Here is a 17121-nt window from a genome sequence, read left to right on the forward strand (position 1 = left end):
CGCACACTTGATGCCTCTCTCTCTGGAGGGAGAGTGACCATTTATTTTGCAGGGAACCCTGGTTATTATTGAATTTTGGGAGCTTTTCTGTGAGAAGAAATTTGCTTTGTTCGTGTGCACAGTCTGGCCCCTGAAAACTCCACACTGCACTATTCAATTTCAGGTCTTAACTTGTCTCATGCACTGATTATCTGAGATTTAGATGTATCTCACATTTAATCTATTCAAATTCTCCCTTTTATCACGCTGCTCATCGCTTGATGAGCACTGTTTGAAACTGGATCTCCTTTTGCAGACGCTGCCTCTCTGTCTACCTGTGTTTGACTTTCTCCTGCAGTCAGCTCTTCGACTTTACGTGTTTGCTTAATGACAGGCTGCGTTTTTAAGAGAGGATGTGCAAAATGCAAGCCACGGCAGGTTAGGAAGGCACACTTTGCTCTGCATGATAATTTCAGAGAGTCAGACGTCTGGAATTTGTGTGGACTCTGCTTTTATGTGGAGGCAGCGGCACGTTTAATGTCTTCATTTAAAAGGCCGTCTGCCGTCGGATCACTTGCCATCACACATGCTGTGCATTTAAATAATTCATTTGATATAAAAATGAAGCATGTCGTGTTGCAGGTCATTCGCTATATGTAATCCATAATCGATTAACACGCAAGAGAAGCTTGTTTAACTCACATCGCCTCCGACAGAAGATCAAACCGCAGCAGCCATCTCCTATTAAACCCAGTTTCTGAACTCATCAGTCAAATTGAATGTCTCAGCTTATCTGTCACTGCCGCTTCATTCAAGCGTCAGCCGTGGATGATAACACTCTGTGGGGGTTTTCAGTGCTTTTGAGCCTCAGCTTGTAATCAGTGCTCTTGTTCTGAGATGAACCCTGCACATGACTTGTCTTGTGAAGGGTCATAAAGTGAGACTAGACAGGTGGGTCAGTGTCAAGCACAAACTCAGGGCCTAACCTGCTCATCGTGCCTCTGGTCACAGGCAACTTGTTGCTGACATTTTCTATAAATGATTAATGTGTTTTTTTTTATCATTTAAATCATTTATTGATTTAAAAATATTTAAAAAACTGAATCTTTTCATCTTGTAAAATATGCATATATTTTTTTTAATCATTATTTTTTGACATTTTATACTTTAAACGATCAGTGGATTAATGGGGGAAAAAATGAACAGCTTAAACAGTAAATGTATCAGAAAACAACCCAAATGCTTTTTAATCAGGGTTGCACATATCCATTCACTTTTTTTTGTTATAACTTTGAATCTAGGTTTAACTGCAACAGATCTTTCCTGAGTACACCCAACTGGATTAAACTGCCACTGCTCATTCTCACCACCTCCTTCACTCTCTGACCTCTTCAGACAGCCATTTTTTTTTTTCAGGAGATTTATAATCTTTAAAAATGCAGGCATGTGGTCCAATTAAAGTTCTGGTGGAAATATTTGAAGGGTCAGTTCAATGAACAGTGTTTCTGGAGAGAAAAGTTGCTGTTGATTTGTCTCATGGGTGGATATATCTCAAAACCCGGACATGTAAAACTAATACTGAACCATAGGCGGAGTAAATGAGAGTGAAGTGGAGTGAATTGACCCTTTAATGGAAATGTGATGAGTGCCCTTTTTTGTTTTTCATGTCTTGGTTTTACCAAGTTCTGTGTGAGTGTGTGTGGAAAAGTGATGGAGTGCTTCTCCTGACAAATGTTCCCAATGAATCTTTGCTAATGAAGAGAACACGACACTTCGAGAGATTGCAATGTTCTCTCTCATGATCTGGAGCGATACTGTTAATCACTTTGTCTATTCTGTATGTAAGAATTTGTCGAGTGCCGTTGTAACATTCATCATGTTAATGATCTGAGCTGTGACTTGAGTTTTTTTTCTGTTACTTTGAAGCAAAAATTAGCACAATTCCTGAAAGATGTTGGGGGGACTTCAGCAATAGTTACATCAACTTAATCCGTGCTGGCCCTGGTGAGTTGATCTGCAAAGAGTCAACACTGTTTCAAACCCCGAGAGAGACGGTCCCTCCAGCGTGCCTGGCAGGGTCTGCTGGTACACTGATAAAGCAGCTTTCAGTGGGCACTAAATTAAGCACTCTGACACCCAGAGATAGAAAGCCTAAGAAACCGTAGAGGGATGTGACTTTTTTTTTTTTTTTATCCATTTTTCTGCTGAAATTATGTACACCACACACACTCCAGCATACACAAATGCAATGAAGCATTCCTCCTCCTCTTCTTGCCAGTCATGTGTGGCGGTCTCCTGTCAGCAACACTGAGTCAGGTGGGAACCAAGAGAAAAAGGGGGGGGGGGGGACACAAGAGAACTGATATGAAAGAAGGGTGCAGACACACCTTCTATTCTGTACGTTTCATGACCTCCTAAATGTCTGAAAGGTTTTAGGTGGAACCAAATCACAGTCCCTCTGGTGTTTGTGAATCAGAGGTGTTGACAGGCGTGAGTCCAGCCAACAAGGCTGCTCGACAGAGTCAGGGTGAAGGTATGCGGGGGCTTTCAGAGGCACTGAGAGAAAAGTAGAGGGGAAAGATTTCCTTTCACACAAAAGCCCAGGAACAGGCTTGCACTGAAGAGAATCCCTTTCCTGCTGGGGGGTTATTTTAGGTGTCCCTCAGGGGTCTGCCCTCACTGCCCTCCCAAACGCTTGACAAAGGACCCTGAGTTTCCTCTGTATAATAAGATATTCTGCTGCCCCTGAATCAGAGAGGTGGTGCACACAAGAGAAATGCAGGTGCATGTGCTCCTTTAAAGGGTGACTCATGATGGCTGTTCACAGAGGAACATGCTGGGAAAAGAGCAGCCATTTGTTCGAGGCCCCTATGTTGTGGTCATGGTGTATTTTAAAGCATCCGCTGTTTGCCAGCTTTCCACCATATATTGAGGAACTGACAAAGATCCTTTAAAAGATGAAAATAGATGTTTACGTGTTGGTGGAACGGTATGTGTTAGTGCCTCCTGGAGTATATAACCACCGCTGACAGGAAGTTTGTCCTGGGCTTCTTTGTTCTCATAGATGTGACTAATGACCATTAGGGATAGAGTGAGTGTCAGGAAGTATTAGAAGTATGTGAGAATGAGACAGTGAGTGAATAGTTGGCAAAGAGCTGCTGCAGAGACCAAACAATGAAAGTGAGATGATGCAAAGACTGCCTCATCCACGGGTAACTTAAAGCTACTCTGAGGAATTTTAATGCTTTTTAGAGCTGTCACTTTTTACCTGACAGCAGACTAACAACAGCATCCCGAAAGTTTGAGTTTAATACAATTTTTAGGAAATACAGAGTGGGTTTAAATTAACCTGTTAGTTTGACTTTAACTTAATCCTTAAGCCTCGACATTTGGTGGCTTTAACTGGGAGACTGTATTTTTATTTATTTTTTTTTTGCTATTGTTATTTTTGTCATTTTGCTATATGTTCAAATTAGATTGTTCGAAAAAGTGACCGGCCTAGCGGCGCTATGAAGCCATGTTTTGTGGTCTGGTTTAGTATCTTAGGATCTACTTGCATAGGGAAGGATGTATGTATATGTACATGTCTACCACCATTTAAAAGAGATGTTATTGCACCAGCAAAAGACATAGAAGACAAACACAGTTAGCTAGCAAACATGAATGTAGTCAATGATTGAATTTTGTGGCTGCACCGCCTTCTTCTTCTGTAGTATTAATTTCCCTCAGCATTGATGAAACATGGTAGGTGACTACTTCATCTATTAGTATTTTGTTTGGATGTTAATTGTGTCTAAATTGAGTTATTACGGCCTTTATCTGATACCTATAGCACCTTCCAACAATAAGGAAATTCAAGGTGTTTTACATAAGATATGAAAAAGCTTTAAGATATAAAAGAAACACATTGCAGCATAAAAACACATAGATGGGATTTATAAAGGGTAAAGCAAAGTAAAAGACAAAAAGTGAATAAAAGAGATGAAAAGACAGTAGCACTAGCCTTCACCTTTAAGAACTGAGAGTTGGAGCAAGGTTTTCTCAGGTCTTTTCTTCATAAAAAAGGAACACGCCTTCTTATAGTTTTCTTGACTCTTTAGAAAGTAAAGGCAACATTACAGTTCCTCATGTATTCTTAAGGTGACGGTTGTTGATTTTGTAATTTTCTTCATGTGGATGTTAAAATTTAGGTCGGAGTCCAAAGATTTCTGGCCAGGTTTATGGTTTTAATGCTAATGATTGAATGTGAGCATTAACTTTTAATCGTTCTTCTCTGGCTCCAAAAACAATTAACTGCAAATTGCGACGCTCAGCCTTCTGTCGTACTCTTAGCTGTTCCTTCTGCTCTGTTAAATTCTTCCAATGTAATGTACATTAACACCCACCTCTATGTGCAGATTGGACTCTTTGCTTCTTGCTTTGCCGATGCTCATTACAAAATGAATCTGTCAGCCTCCACTTTGGGTGAATTAGCATCTTAAGCCTCTCCACTTGCTCTCACCGACCCTCTCCTCCCCTCCTGAGAACCACTGGTCAGGCGCCCAGAAAGAGGAGGAGGAGAGAGGATGACAAGGAGGACAAAATGTGAGCATGAGAGAAAAGAGACAGAGGAGAAAAGAGGAGGAAAATGCACTCTGCTATTTAAACCCAATGACCTCGGTCTCATAGGAAAGAAGCAACATACAGCAATAGTCGGGGAATCAGCGGCTTTCTCTTCCCTAAAGGCAAAATAATGAAGATAGCTGCAACAGCATGCAAGCACTTTGTAAACTTCGTGTTTGGAGGACTGCAATGAAAATGAAGTTTATTACTAATTGTCTTTAACCGCGTAATCCTATTAGGGTCGTGGGGAACAGGAGCTTATCCAAGCATGCCGAGTATTAGCCTGAAGGCAGGGAAACAAGTCTGCAGTCCATCACAGGACGAACAGATGAGCAGACCGTCTCTGCCTCCTCTCCTTCATACCTACAAGAGATTTAACGTCTCTAATCCGGGTGATTTAGGGGGAAACGCATGTAAGCGAGTGGAGAACATGCATTTTTTGTCAAGTTTAAAGTTTATCACAAATATATAATTGCACGAGAAGGGAAAGTAAAGCAGAAGGAATTGGATGAGTTCAGTACATTAACGTCAAATCCTCACGTTGTACCGCGTGTACTGAATTATCAGTGTTACTGAAGGAATCTACATCCCTTCATTTCTTCATTGATTGCTGAAAAGGGCGTTGTCAGGTCAGCCAAGATGAACAGTGTGTTTTCCTGGTTAAAAGCCAAAACTCACCGTGTGTATCTTTGAGCTATAACGAACATAATAAATGCACCACCTTCTTCATTAAACATTTGCAAAGCTGATTTTAAAGTATCTTTCAATTCTGCATTGTTTACATCCATGTTTACAGGTTTACAGTCTTCTTCTTCTCTGTCTTTGTCGGCACATTGTTGCATATCTTGGCATGTTACCTGCCATGTCACCTGTTCATCAGTGGAGTACTGTGAAACCAGCGGCAGGAACATATATGGCGTCACCTTTGTGAAAAAGACACACCAAATTCATAAAAAAAAAAACAAAAAAAAACAAACAGCCGCATAGCTCTGTGTACGTTATGCCAGAACAATCTTTTTCTTCCATGTTTTGGCCTGCTGTTCATGCTAGTTTTCCATTTTTCCACCTTAAATGGAGCTTTTCTTAGAGGGGAAAAAAAATCTTAAAATGCCAGCCTCACTTTTCATTTGGACAGTGGACAGTGTAAACTACACTTTTGCAAAAGGATGATTTATGTGTGAAGGAAACAGACAAACATGTAAAAGAGGAAACCAAATGAGTGAGTTTGCCGTGTTAAGGCGCAGTATCCTGACGAGCAGGAGGAGACGCTCACAAGCGGTTTAAACAGCTCAGACTCACTTCTTACCAGATGTTGGCCGTTTGGTTCTGAACGTAGTTAGAATAAAAGGCTAAAAGAAAGACAATCAAAAGCAACATTGTAGCATCATTATATGGTGATAACAATTGCTCGCTCATGTGCTTTTGAATGATGCTTTGATTGTTTAGCTACAGGTGTTTAAAATACAAGCGAACTGAACTGAACTCAGTGATTCAAAATCGTCAAGGTAATTCACAATATCCACTCACAGAAGGAACTCGGGTCTTGAGGGCTGCTAGTTAGGTTTTTTTTTTTTTTTTTTTTTTTTTTTTTTTTTTCTTCCTCATTCTGACTTTCAGCTCAGGAAATCTTTTCTTAAAATGACGCAGCACATTTCACCCCTGATCCAGCAGTCCGTCTCAGGCTCGGTTAATCAAGTCAGTGTTTACATTAACACGGTACCATTTCTCACCTGTCGCCAGCGTCTCATTTCAGTCTCTGGGATGGGGATGATTGGGTATGACTGTGGCCCACTGGTCTGTGTGATGGTTGCTGAGTCATTCCTAATGTGCATCTGTTTCAGGCACAGAGAGTTTTCTCCCCAAAGAAATGAGGAAAAAGTCCGCAGAGACAGTGAATTATGAGGGAGCGGCGCAAGATTAATGGCTTGAACAGTTCCCGCCTCTGTGATTTCACTAGTGCCTTAGTTATAGCAAAAATACTGTGACATATAATTATTTTGCTTGCACAACTCACCGATTTGCAATACAAATCAACATATTTTACTTTCAGTCCAACTAATGCGGGGTTCGATAGCTGAAAGCTAATTTGGATAGAAAATTAAATAAAGCATGCTGTATTAATGCACCAATTAGAGTACATTTGTGGCGTCCCACTGTACATTTATCAACATGAAATTACAACTTTGAGGTGATCTATCTTTGGACCATACACTGATGTTCTTTTTTTTGTAATCCACACCTTCTTCTCCTGTTCCCTCAGCGGTCTCTTACTCATATGTGGAGGGGCAGGCAGGAGATGAGGACGCAGCGGTGGACGTGAAGCTCTACAGTCACCGGTGGAGGAGATGGCTTCCCCCAAAACCTCGTAACATGGACAGTAACAGGGCCAGTCAGGAGCAGGACCAGGAGCCCGAGCAGGAAGAGCCTGATGGGTTCCCAGGGCTGCTCTCAGCAGAGGAAACAGACAACAGCTCCCAGATAGAGGTACGTGATGATTCACACCAAGGCTGTGCATCTGATCAGAGATAAACTGTATGTTGTCATTTACACGTTGATAGTTTAAGGGGCGTTTTTCAGCGGGACCAGAATTTATTGCCGCACTGCTGCTGCACACAGTGGTAGTCTTAAGGATTTTTGCTCGAGAAGATCAGTTTACTCATCATGAGCGCAGATGGAAACATTTGTATAATGTGGCTTTGGAGGAGCTTCCAAAAGATACCAGTTATGTTGACATTAGTGTCATATCAGACTTCTCGTAATTACTGAATCCTAAATAGTTTTCATATCAACAACAGAGGCGTTATTACAAATCTGCCCTGATGTATCTGACTTGGTGTTTCATAACACAGAAGTGTGTGAAAGCACAGCAAACACGGATGTCTCAAATCAGTCAAAGTCCATTGTTTATGTCATTAAACCCAAATGTAATGGATATAGTTACAGTGTCAATGATTTGTATTTTTAACCCTCACTGGACCGACTCTATAATCACACAAACCTCTTGATGTGAACATGACGCGACATGTAAAGGCCTTGCACACCTGCACAGGTGTTTCCATGTGTCCTGGCTGAAGAGACCTCTGCTCAGGTTGAAGATGGGCAGAGTTAATGCTGCTGGGTATTATGTGTGGTCACCAGACTCTGAGAAATAAGAAGATAGAAGCAAAAACTGTGTGTGGGTGTCAAGGTTTTGTTTTTTTAAGTGACATGAGCCATGACCACTCAAAAATTTAAATATGCAATATGCTTCAGCACAGCTACAGCTACTATCGGTGATTTTTTCACTTGACAAAACAATCTCACCTCAAGGTCCTTTTAGTAGCTGTTCTGGAGCTTCTGCTGTCTGCCCAGTCGTCATTAAAGTGATGTAGATGTTCAAATTTACATTTTTTCCTAAGCATTTCAGGAACTTCTCATCCATTCTGGCTTAGAAATTGAGTTTTAAAGTTAATTCTACTGTTAATTCTTCTTCTGGATCTGTGCCTTGTCTTGTTCTTGGCCTTGTTTTCACGTTCAGCTTTTTTAGTGGATCATTGACTTTTCTTAAGTGATTCCTGCCACTTGGAGCTACAGTGATAGAAGGACATGAATACAGACAACGCACTGGTAAAAAGCGAAACGTTCTATGTTATATAATACTGTATAAATGCTATTTCATGCTTTGCTGTATTTTGATTGACAAAGGCGGATAAAAAGATGAAATGGAGGCCAATGATTGGGGTCATCCAGCAGCCCAAATTTAGACCAGCTTTATTGTGACAGTTCAGATCAGTGCAGCTGAACAATGTGGATCACACAATAAACTTCCCGGTCTGGTACAGAATCCAACTAATATAAAGAGAATGATTTGCTAAAGTCCTCTGCTGAGCCGTACCTAAAAATACACTTTGGTTACTTCCCTGGAGCAATTATAAATCTTCTTAGAAGCGTGGATGTTTAGTAATGAAAAAGAAGACTAGGAGGGGCCTATAAGGATTAATATTTTATATCAAATTAAGATCAGCCCTCAGGTGCTCATCTACCTTCTGTGTGGGACTGGATCCTCCTTAATAGTGACCTTGGAGAGAACAAAACAGGAAATTAACCTGGCCTCCTACAGTTCCAAGGGCTTAGTGGACCTGCTGGAGATTAATGCTCGGGCACCGGCCTGTGTTTGTGTCTATGTAAATGAACGGCATCACCCGTGTCCCTTGTTATGGCGCCTCTGGTCGGTGCGCGGCATTGTGGCGTTCAGTCAAAATGATGGCTCGTTAAGTTTTCCTGCGGCTTCTAATCATGTCAGGTTCCCAGCCCCGCGTCTCTCAGCGAGGAGGGAGGGGGCTTTGATCGTCAGCTGTACACACACACACACACACACACACACACACACACACACCCATTCACCGCTTGAAACTTCACAAACACATGGACACAAGTGTAAACACACACATACTAATGCATAAACACATGCGTACCACTTCAGATGTCGCATCCACACGCACACACTTTCGCTCCGATGCACACTCACATACCATCACACACACACACACACACACACACACACGTACACACACTAACACGAACATGTCCTCCCCCATTGTTTTCCTTCTCCAAGGCTTATTTGTTGTTGCTGAGTGGAGGAGCAGACCACAGCTCAAACACCCTGTCATTCCTCCTGTCATTACCCAACACGCACACACAAAACACACACATCCCCTCACCTGCCACCAACACTTTGTTGACATGAGAAAAGCCTTCATTTTTCAGAGGGCAGAAACATCAGACACTGAGCTGAAATCCTCCGCCCCGCAGTGAGCTGAATGGTTTTAAAAAACTGTCTTCTCGTCACTGGAGGAGCTTTAAGTGAGGAAGGAAGAGGACAGATCTTCAAGTCGAAATCTGCCCCTAAGACACTTTCACGAAGCCGTATATCATCAATCTGTGATGGTAAACACATTCCAAGAGGTATCTGGTGTTATAACTTATTTTTTGGCACTTCCCAGCAACCTGCTTCGTCTAGCTACTGTAGCTAGTGATTTGTGACCAAATTCCCTGTCGAGAAGAATTAAAATCTGATAATTACAGAGTGTCCCGAGGCCGCAGTGCGGTGTAGTCTTTTGAGGTTTCCTTTCGCGTAGCAGCAGGTTTGACCACTTTTCTAAAATAAGGGAAACACAAACATGTACAGAGATGCGATCCAAAATAGCTGTTTTTTTTGAAACATTTTAACAATGCTAATTTGTTTAAGGTGGATTAAACCCATTTTAGTTGTGCTTGGTTGAATCTGCTGTTGAATCCAAGTTTTTAATTTCCATGAATCCAGTTTCCAGCTGAAGAAATCACTTTCCTGTGGTCGGGTTAACTGGTGCCATAACCATGATAGTCTCCAACAACAGACTCGTCTCACCTGAAAATGCAGCGGCCTCAACAACAGACTGTCTGACGCCCTGAATGGCTGTGACTCTCCCTTTATCTCTTTTCTGGATCACAAACCCAGATTTAAAAGGTTCCCATGCAAAGGTGCGTTAAGGTCGCTGTGAGGTAGAATAAAGTTGGAATCAACCGTGGGAACAATTCCCTGTCAGTGAAACCAGGTCTCATCACTGCTTCTTTTGTCCATCAAGGTGAAGTCTGTGCTTGTCCAGACACGCTGTCAGTGATGGCTTGTGGCTGTTCGCGGTTGTGTTTTTTTGTTGTTTGTTATCTTTCAAAGTGCAGCTTCGCAGCAGTTTCTCAACCTCGTCTTGGATCACGGCCCTTTGTTTTTTTTTTTGTGGGGCTTTTTTTAAGGTCCCAAATATTTCATAAACCCAACTGTGAGATTGTCATGTAAACTGAGAGTATGTGTGTATATACTTGTGCAATGTTTTGTTTGCATAAGCATGAAGAAACACACGTTACTCTAAATTGAACTGTGGACATTATGTGGTATGTGCCTTAACCGATATACCACCGGGGCACCCCAACTACTGTCTACCAGATTTTACACCTTTTTTTTAACACTTCTACACCAAAGTGGAAGAACCATTCTGCTGCTGGATTGGATTATATCAAGTTCAACCACGAAACCATGAAAAACTGCAGCTCCTTATTCATTTTCATGAAACCACTGTGTTGGCACAGCTGAGGTGCAGATGCAGAGGCCTCTGGGGAAGAAAAACAGGGTCGTAGAACAAAAAAGACACTGAATACACTCTGCATTAGACACTCATACACACATTTCTGGTAGATGACTTCATAAAGAAAATGGCGTGCCACCACTGTTTACCTTGTGATCGTTGAAACAGTGGATGAAAAGTTAAATCCTGTCTCATAGCATTATAAACCTCTTTGTCTTTTTGTTGTCTTATAAGCCTTCAAATTTATGGATGTATTACTTGAACTGGACTTCCTGGATTATATTTCAGCTTTCATCGCTGGTACTCTGACACCAAATGCTATTTTCTGTGTCAACACGCGCTCAGTGTGAGAAATCACCTGCATACCAAGCGAGCCGACGCGGGGTTCTGACTGCAAGTTTGAGAAGCTCGAGTTGAGAGGTTGCTACAGCTGTCAGTGGCGACATTTCAGCTCTTATCTTTATGAGGGGAATAAGCAAACCACACAAACACACGTGCAGAGGACATGTGGCAGCTACTCGGATGATAAATTGTACAGACTACTTCGTTTTGCGGCATCATATTGCAACAGTGAAGCCAAGAGAGACATATAACTCCTCATGTTCCCTCTGAAATAATGTGTACGTTTGATGGTGTCATTTTCACGCCTGGCTGTTCTTTACACTAAAGCACAGCCTGTCCTGATAATTTAACCAATGTCAAACATGTCAGGTTGCCAATAAAAGCACAGAGTATACTGGTGTTTGGGGGTGGGTCTCTCCACCCTGCTGCTGCTGTTGTGTTTGTATAGCTTGCTTTGATGTGTAGTAATAAGGGTGTAGTTTATGGTGGATAGTTGTTATTGGATATGTGGAGATGGCCGGGACTTTACAGCTCAGGAGGCTCTTTGGGGGTTACATGCTTCGCTACATTCAGTGTTTATTTGTGCATTTCTTAAGGGGGAGAATTCACACAGCGAAGCAGCAAGCTGCTCATCTTGCTAATTTCCTTTACTTCATTTGATTCCCAGTGCTGCATTTACATTTACCACACACACTCCATGTTCAAAGCCTGCAGCGAATGCAAATGAGTTTTTTTCTCCCTTTATTTGTTTTGTGTCTCGAGTTTGTTAAGATTCCCAGAGGGAAATGTGTTTGGAAAGAGATGTTTACTTCCTTTATGTTGTTCAGTGTTTAAACTCTGTAAGGTTATACCATCTCAGGCAGCTGCTACAGCTCGCAGCTGCTCCACAGATGAACTCATAGTTGCTTCAATTTCAATCTGTGTCCAGCCTCTCCCGTTTTTAACTTTTCAACTTGAGCATCATCTTGTAGCGAGAGGGTTGCAGACATCTCTCCGCGGGTCAGCTTGGTTTGCAAGATGAACAAAGACAGCAAAGGTAGTGAGCTTGTGAATGCATGTATGTTGTGTAGTGCTCTCTACGTCCCCGAGCATCACTTTCAAGTACAAGCAGACACACACATTCTGTCTGAACCTGTCAGAGAGCTTGAAAATCCAATTCAGGAGATGTACAACCAGAGACCCGAGGAAGGCTTAAATTATATATCAGGTGCCTGGATTCATCTCAGACTGTTTATTTGCTCCACTCTCTCCATATCGTTTTTGAAACATTCCCACATGGACACGTTATTATTAATCCAACTCAAAAGTTTTCTGATCATATTTCTTACAAATATCCTGAACAATCCGACAGTTTTGGAGCAGTTTAATTACCATCAGTAATAATTTAGTTGTATTTCAGGTTCTCTTCTCTTCAAGGTCCCTCACTCTTCATGGATCCTCTCAGCTCTGCAACAATCAAGATCTGGACCTGAAACCTGTCTCGAACCAGGTCCAGATGATACTGCGGTTATTTTCTTTGAATTTCATTCATCTCAGACGAGCGAAAAGTACTGGTTAGAAAACACAATGTTCTATCGATATTTCAGGAGATGACAATACGATTTTCAAATATCCTTCAAACTAAAATATTAGCTGCTCTTTTTTTTTTTTTAACTGATAGCACTAGACGTCACCATTTTTCACCATTTTCCAACATTTTCCAAATGAATGACTAATTGATTAATTGAGAAACATATGCACCACAATGAAAATTATTTGCAGCTGTAGATGGCACATCATACTGCTGCCTGTGTAGCTGTTCTCTGTCTGTTCAGATTTGACTTGATCAAGTTTCTCATTTTGAAGCCTAATTTATGCAGGGATTTGACAGATCCCTCTGGGAACGGCACCAACGTGGATTTCGTGAAGACTTTCAGTTCATATTAGATTATCTATACCTGTTAAAACGAGTCATAAATAGTGTGGTGCAGCTCAGACCAGTATGTGATGCACATTGCTGAGCCTCACCACCAAATACTATCAAGCTGCTACAACTGGCAGGCAATGGAGCGGAGCAATGAATAATGGATCACAGACATTATCAGCTGATGAAGAGCTGCACACATGAGCGATGGCGTCCTTTTAATGCTTTTTCAAACAGAGTGCAGTCTGATTTAACTGTGTACTCTGCGTGTGTGTGTGTGTGTGTGTGTGTGTGTACGTGTCTCTGTGTGTGTACATCCTGGTGTCTGGATGTGCAGTGTCTTAGGAAAATGAAAGCTAGCTGACAAGCAGCTTTATCCCAACATATTGGAACATTTATTTCAAGCTCAAGTTCTCCTTGTGTCTACATGAAATTTTATTTTCTCAGGAGCAATGACATAGTTGTGGTTGAAGGGATTACAGTTTTCAGCGTACTTTTTCTTTATTTTTCTGACAAACATCAGTGAGTCAAAGCCACGACTACCTCATCAGTAGCAGCTTTAACATACATTTCTAAACATCTTCATGTCTTTAAGTAAAACGCCCAGAATAATCGTATAAAGGCGGAGCGGTAAATTCCTCTCCTGTATTAAGGAGCCATATAGATGTGAAAACATGTCAGCCCAAGATATTCAGGTCTCGGTGTGATGCAATATTGATGTGGTGGGCAGCTCGAGCAAATGCCTGAGACAGAGGAGAGTGAGTCTGGAATACGTTTTTTCCACTGAATGAATCTTTTTCTGCAGTGTGTTTTTGTACTTTAGAGACAGAAAATGGTCCATTATCAACAACAATTTTTGTTTTCTCCTCCCCCACTTAGAGCATTTCACATCAAGACAGACAGATGAAAACAGGGCAGGGGTTCCTACTGTTGGCAAGGTTACAGCCCCCGCTCTCCACTCGCTCGTTCATCGAGTGCCCATCTATCTGCCATTAGTCTCCTCTGAGCCTCTCAGTGCAGCTCAGCCATCTCCACTTCTGTAGAGTCTGTGAGGGTCAATTGTAACTTACCCCAATAGAGATGTGTATGTGTATGTGTGTCCCACATGGAGTGACAATATATCTGACGTACTTGTACAGGATAGTATGTACTCAAAATCCAATTTAAATACCTGAAAAATATACAAAATATTACACATCACAAATGTACTGGTAACCAATTATAAATGTGTTTTAAAATCTTTTTCAAATGCATTTCGAATAGATTTCAAATTGCATGACATTTTACAATACTGGCTTCTCTGGAAAACATGAACAAGACGGTATAATCATGTTGTCACTGTTTAAAATTCTCTCTGCCCTCTGTTTGCGGTCCCAGTACCTATAAAGAAAAGCCAGTGCAGCAGCCATAGCACATCTCACACCATGTTTTTATTTTCGCACATCGATATCGACTGCCTCACCTCAACAGCTGACTGGTTTTGGCGCTAGTTTGCAGTGCCAGATTCAAAGAAACACTACCTGACTCCCACAACCTCCCACCAAAACTCTCTCAGATGTGTGCATTTTTTTGTGCGTTTCTGTAGTCACACGCCCTGTTGTCTGTTTGCTGTGCTCTTTAAAAGCCCTCACAGCTTCGTGTCCACCTACACCCCGCTGGACGATGGCACCCTGCCCATCTTCCCCTTCCCCCTTGAGGGGCAAGAACCGCCAGCTGGGCCCCCGTCTCACCTCTGAGGAGCCTGTATCTCCCTCGATCTTCCCCTGCAAGAGCAAAGACATCTTGTGCTGATTAGCAGGAGACTTTACAGCCTTGCATTTGTGTGTACACCTTTTACAAGTGCCCTTGTTTTTTATTCTGGAAGTAATGTGCTGACTGAGGCTGCTTGGAGGGGCCTTTTTTTTTTTTTTTTTTTTTTCCCCCCTGACACGATTTGTCTGCACTTTAAGCTGTGATGAAAGGCCTCTGGCAATGTTTGTTTAAATCTACAAATTAATCAAAAGTAACACCACCTACATGGCTGAACTCCATTTGGAAATGTGATATTTATCAGTCTCTCAGAGGGTCTGCTGGGCCTGAAACATTATCTCTCTGTCTGACATCCCAGGCTGAATATTGAGTAGAGGTATTAGATTATAACTCTCCGAGGGAAGTATGACTCCTTGAAGCAAAATAAACCAAGCAGAAAAGTATTGTGCTTTAATTAATGTTTTGTCTCATGGCCTTTTGACAACCAAAGCGCAGTAGCTCGGAATAATACCACTCATATACCAAAGTGTCCACAGAGCTGTGTGAGCTCCTATTAGTGAGATCACAGTCAGACATAGTGTACACTTCCCCGACTCCCCACTCAGCAAAACATTAACTTTAACAATGTTTTAGATAAAAGCCACAGCTGTAACGTGTCTCATTAGACCCAGAGGGAGACGAGCCATAGGAGGCCCCACGACACAAGCATTCCTCCTAATTCTGTACAGGAAACATAAAAGCAGACAGGCCTCTCCCACGTGACTTATAAAAGTCCATGAATGTTTCTGTTATAAAAAGCAATCCTGACTTTGCAGTCTGGTCTGGGATTTTTAAGAGTGGAATAAGCTGATTGGCTTCTTGGTTTTTTTTTGTTTTTTTTTTCTCATTTGATTAGGAGACATTCAAACCACTTCCTGTGCTGATTGTGCTGTAATGAAAACTACAGAGTTGAGTGAAAGGACGAAACGAGTGCACACACAGCACACTGGAGATGACTGTATTGTCATTTAATTTGATTTAGCAGGTAATTTGTTCAGCAGTAAAATTAAAAAGACTGATTTTCCATACTGCATGTAAAAATTTTCTGTCTGTGTAGAGGTTTAAATTGTTTTTAGAAATTGCAGCTTACAGTGTATTAGGTAGCTTTGAATTTGATTTTGGCTTAGAGCAGCTTAGAGGAACGATGAGCCGCAGGATGTCTCTTCATGAATATTTGTTTATGTTCTTTGCACTGTATACAGTACAATAAAGCAACAGAATGCATTGGTGTAAATCACAGAGCTGAGCAGCAATATCCTCTCTGTCCTTCAAGCTATATTAAATTCTTCTGAATAACTACACTGCACTTCACACTCTTAAAGGGCCCATATTGTATAAAGTTAGATTTCCATGTCTTTTTTTAATTATAAAGCAGGTCTAAGTTCTATATTAATACTGTGAAAGTATCAAAGCGCTCAGTCCACAGAGAAATGCACACAGCCTGTATTCAGAAACTTACAGGACTTTGTGATGTCACAACGAAGCAGTCACAGCCCTCACCCATGCCCCAAGCCCAGCCCACCTGCTCCCACCATGCAGCCTTGCAGGATTTGGTTTCTCTGAGTGTTTTACCTGAAATCTGCTATATTTTTATTCGATCACTCAGGAAACAGTTATTGGCTCAGAGCCTGCTCTCTTCTGATTGGCTCACCGACCTGTTGTTGCTAGAGCTCCAGGGAGAAGTCTGAGAGAGGAGATGTAAAACTACATTGAGATGATTTTTTGGTTCTTAAAACCAAAAATATATCTTGTTATGGATCAAAACTTCAAATAAAACAACTGGAAAGTGTAAAATACAGGACCTTTAATATTAAAACCAGTATACAAAGTCGCTCACAGGGTGCATTTTCTTTTGTCTTTTTGCAGGAGGATACAGATCACAACTACTACACATCAAAAACATACGGGCCGTCAGATCCAATGAGCAAGGACTTGTGGGTAAATATTGACCAGATGGACAAGGAAAAAGTGAAGATCCATGGCATCCTCTCCAACACGCACAGACAAGCGGCGGTAAGCCAACAAACTTGCAGACATTAGGAGATTTACTTAGTGCTGCACGTAAGAGTTGAATATTTACATTATAGGCTTGTGTCTTTGCAAATTTAAAGGTCCCCTGTTTTCAGACAAATAGATATGGTTTTTCCAGAAGATGTTCGCTGAGACACTTTCAGTCCTCCAGTGTAACACTCTGCACATACATCACTCTGCACAGTAAAGGTCAATAATAAGTACCAACAGGGAAACTTTTATTAATGCAGAAGGGACTTGAGAGGGTAAAATGTTGCTGTTACCTTGTACAAATGTACCCAACACTTGTTGAGAAAAATCCATTAATCTGCTTATAGTCAGGCTTTGATTTGTTTCAAGATTTCCCACTGAAATACATCCTGCATGTGGAGATCAGAC

The 17121-nt window shown here is 41.5% G+C and overlaps 1 protein-coding gene across 1 annotated transcript in view; it reads left to right on the forward strand.

Annotated features, from left to right (window-relative positions):
* The window catches only part of plxdc2 (plexin domain containing 2), an 83739-nt gene that overhangs the window by 28960 nt on the left and 37658 nt on the right, over positions 1–17121 (forward strand). The window contains exons 2-3 of the mRNA XM_022767230.1: positions 6842–7065; positions 16579–16725. Of these exons, the coding sequence (XP_022622951.1) occupies positions 6842–7065; positions 16579–16725 (371 nt within the window). The remainder of the gene's footprint in view (positions 1–6841; positions 7066–16578; positions 16726–17121) is intronic.

Source organism: Seriola dumerili, unplaced genomic scaffold (genome assembly GCF_002260705.1).
Source record: "Seriola dumerili isolate Sdu_G_001 unplaced genomic scaffold, Sdu_1.0 BDQW01001124.1, whole genome shotgun sequence".
NCBI lineage: Eukaryota > Metazoa > Chordata > Actinopteri > Carangiformes > Carangidae > Seriola > Seriola dumerili.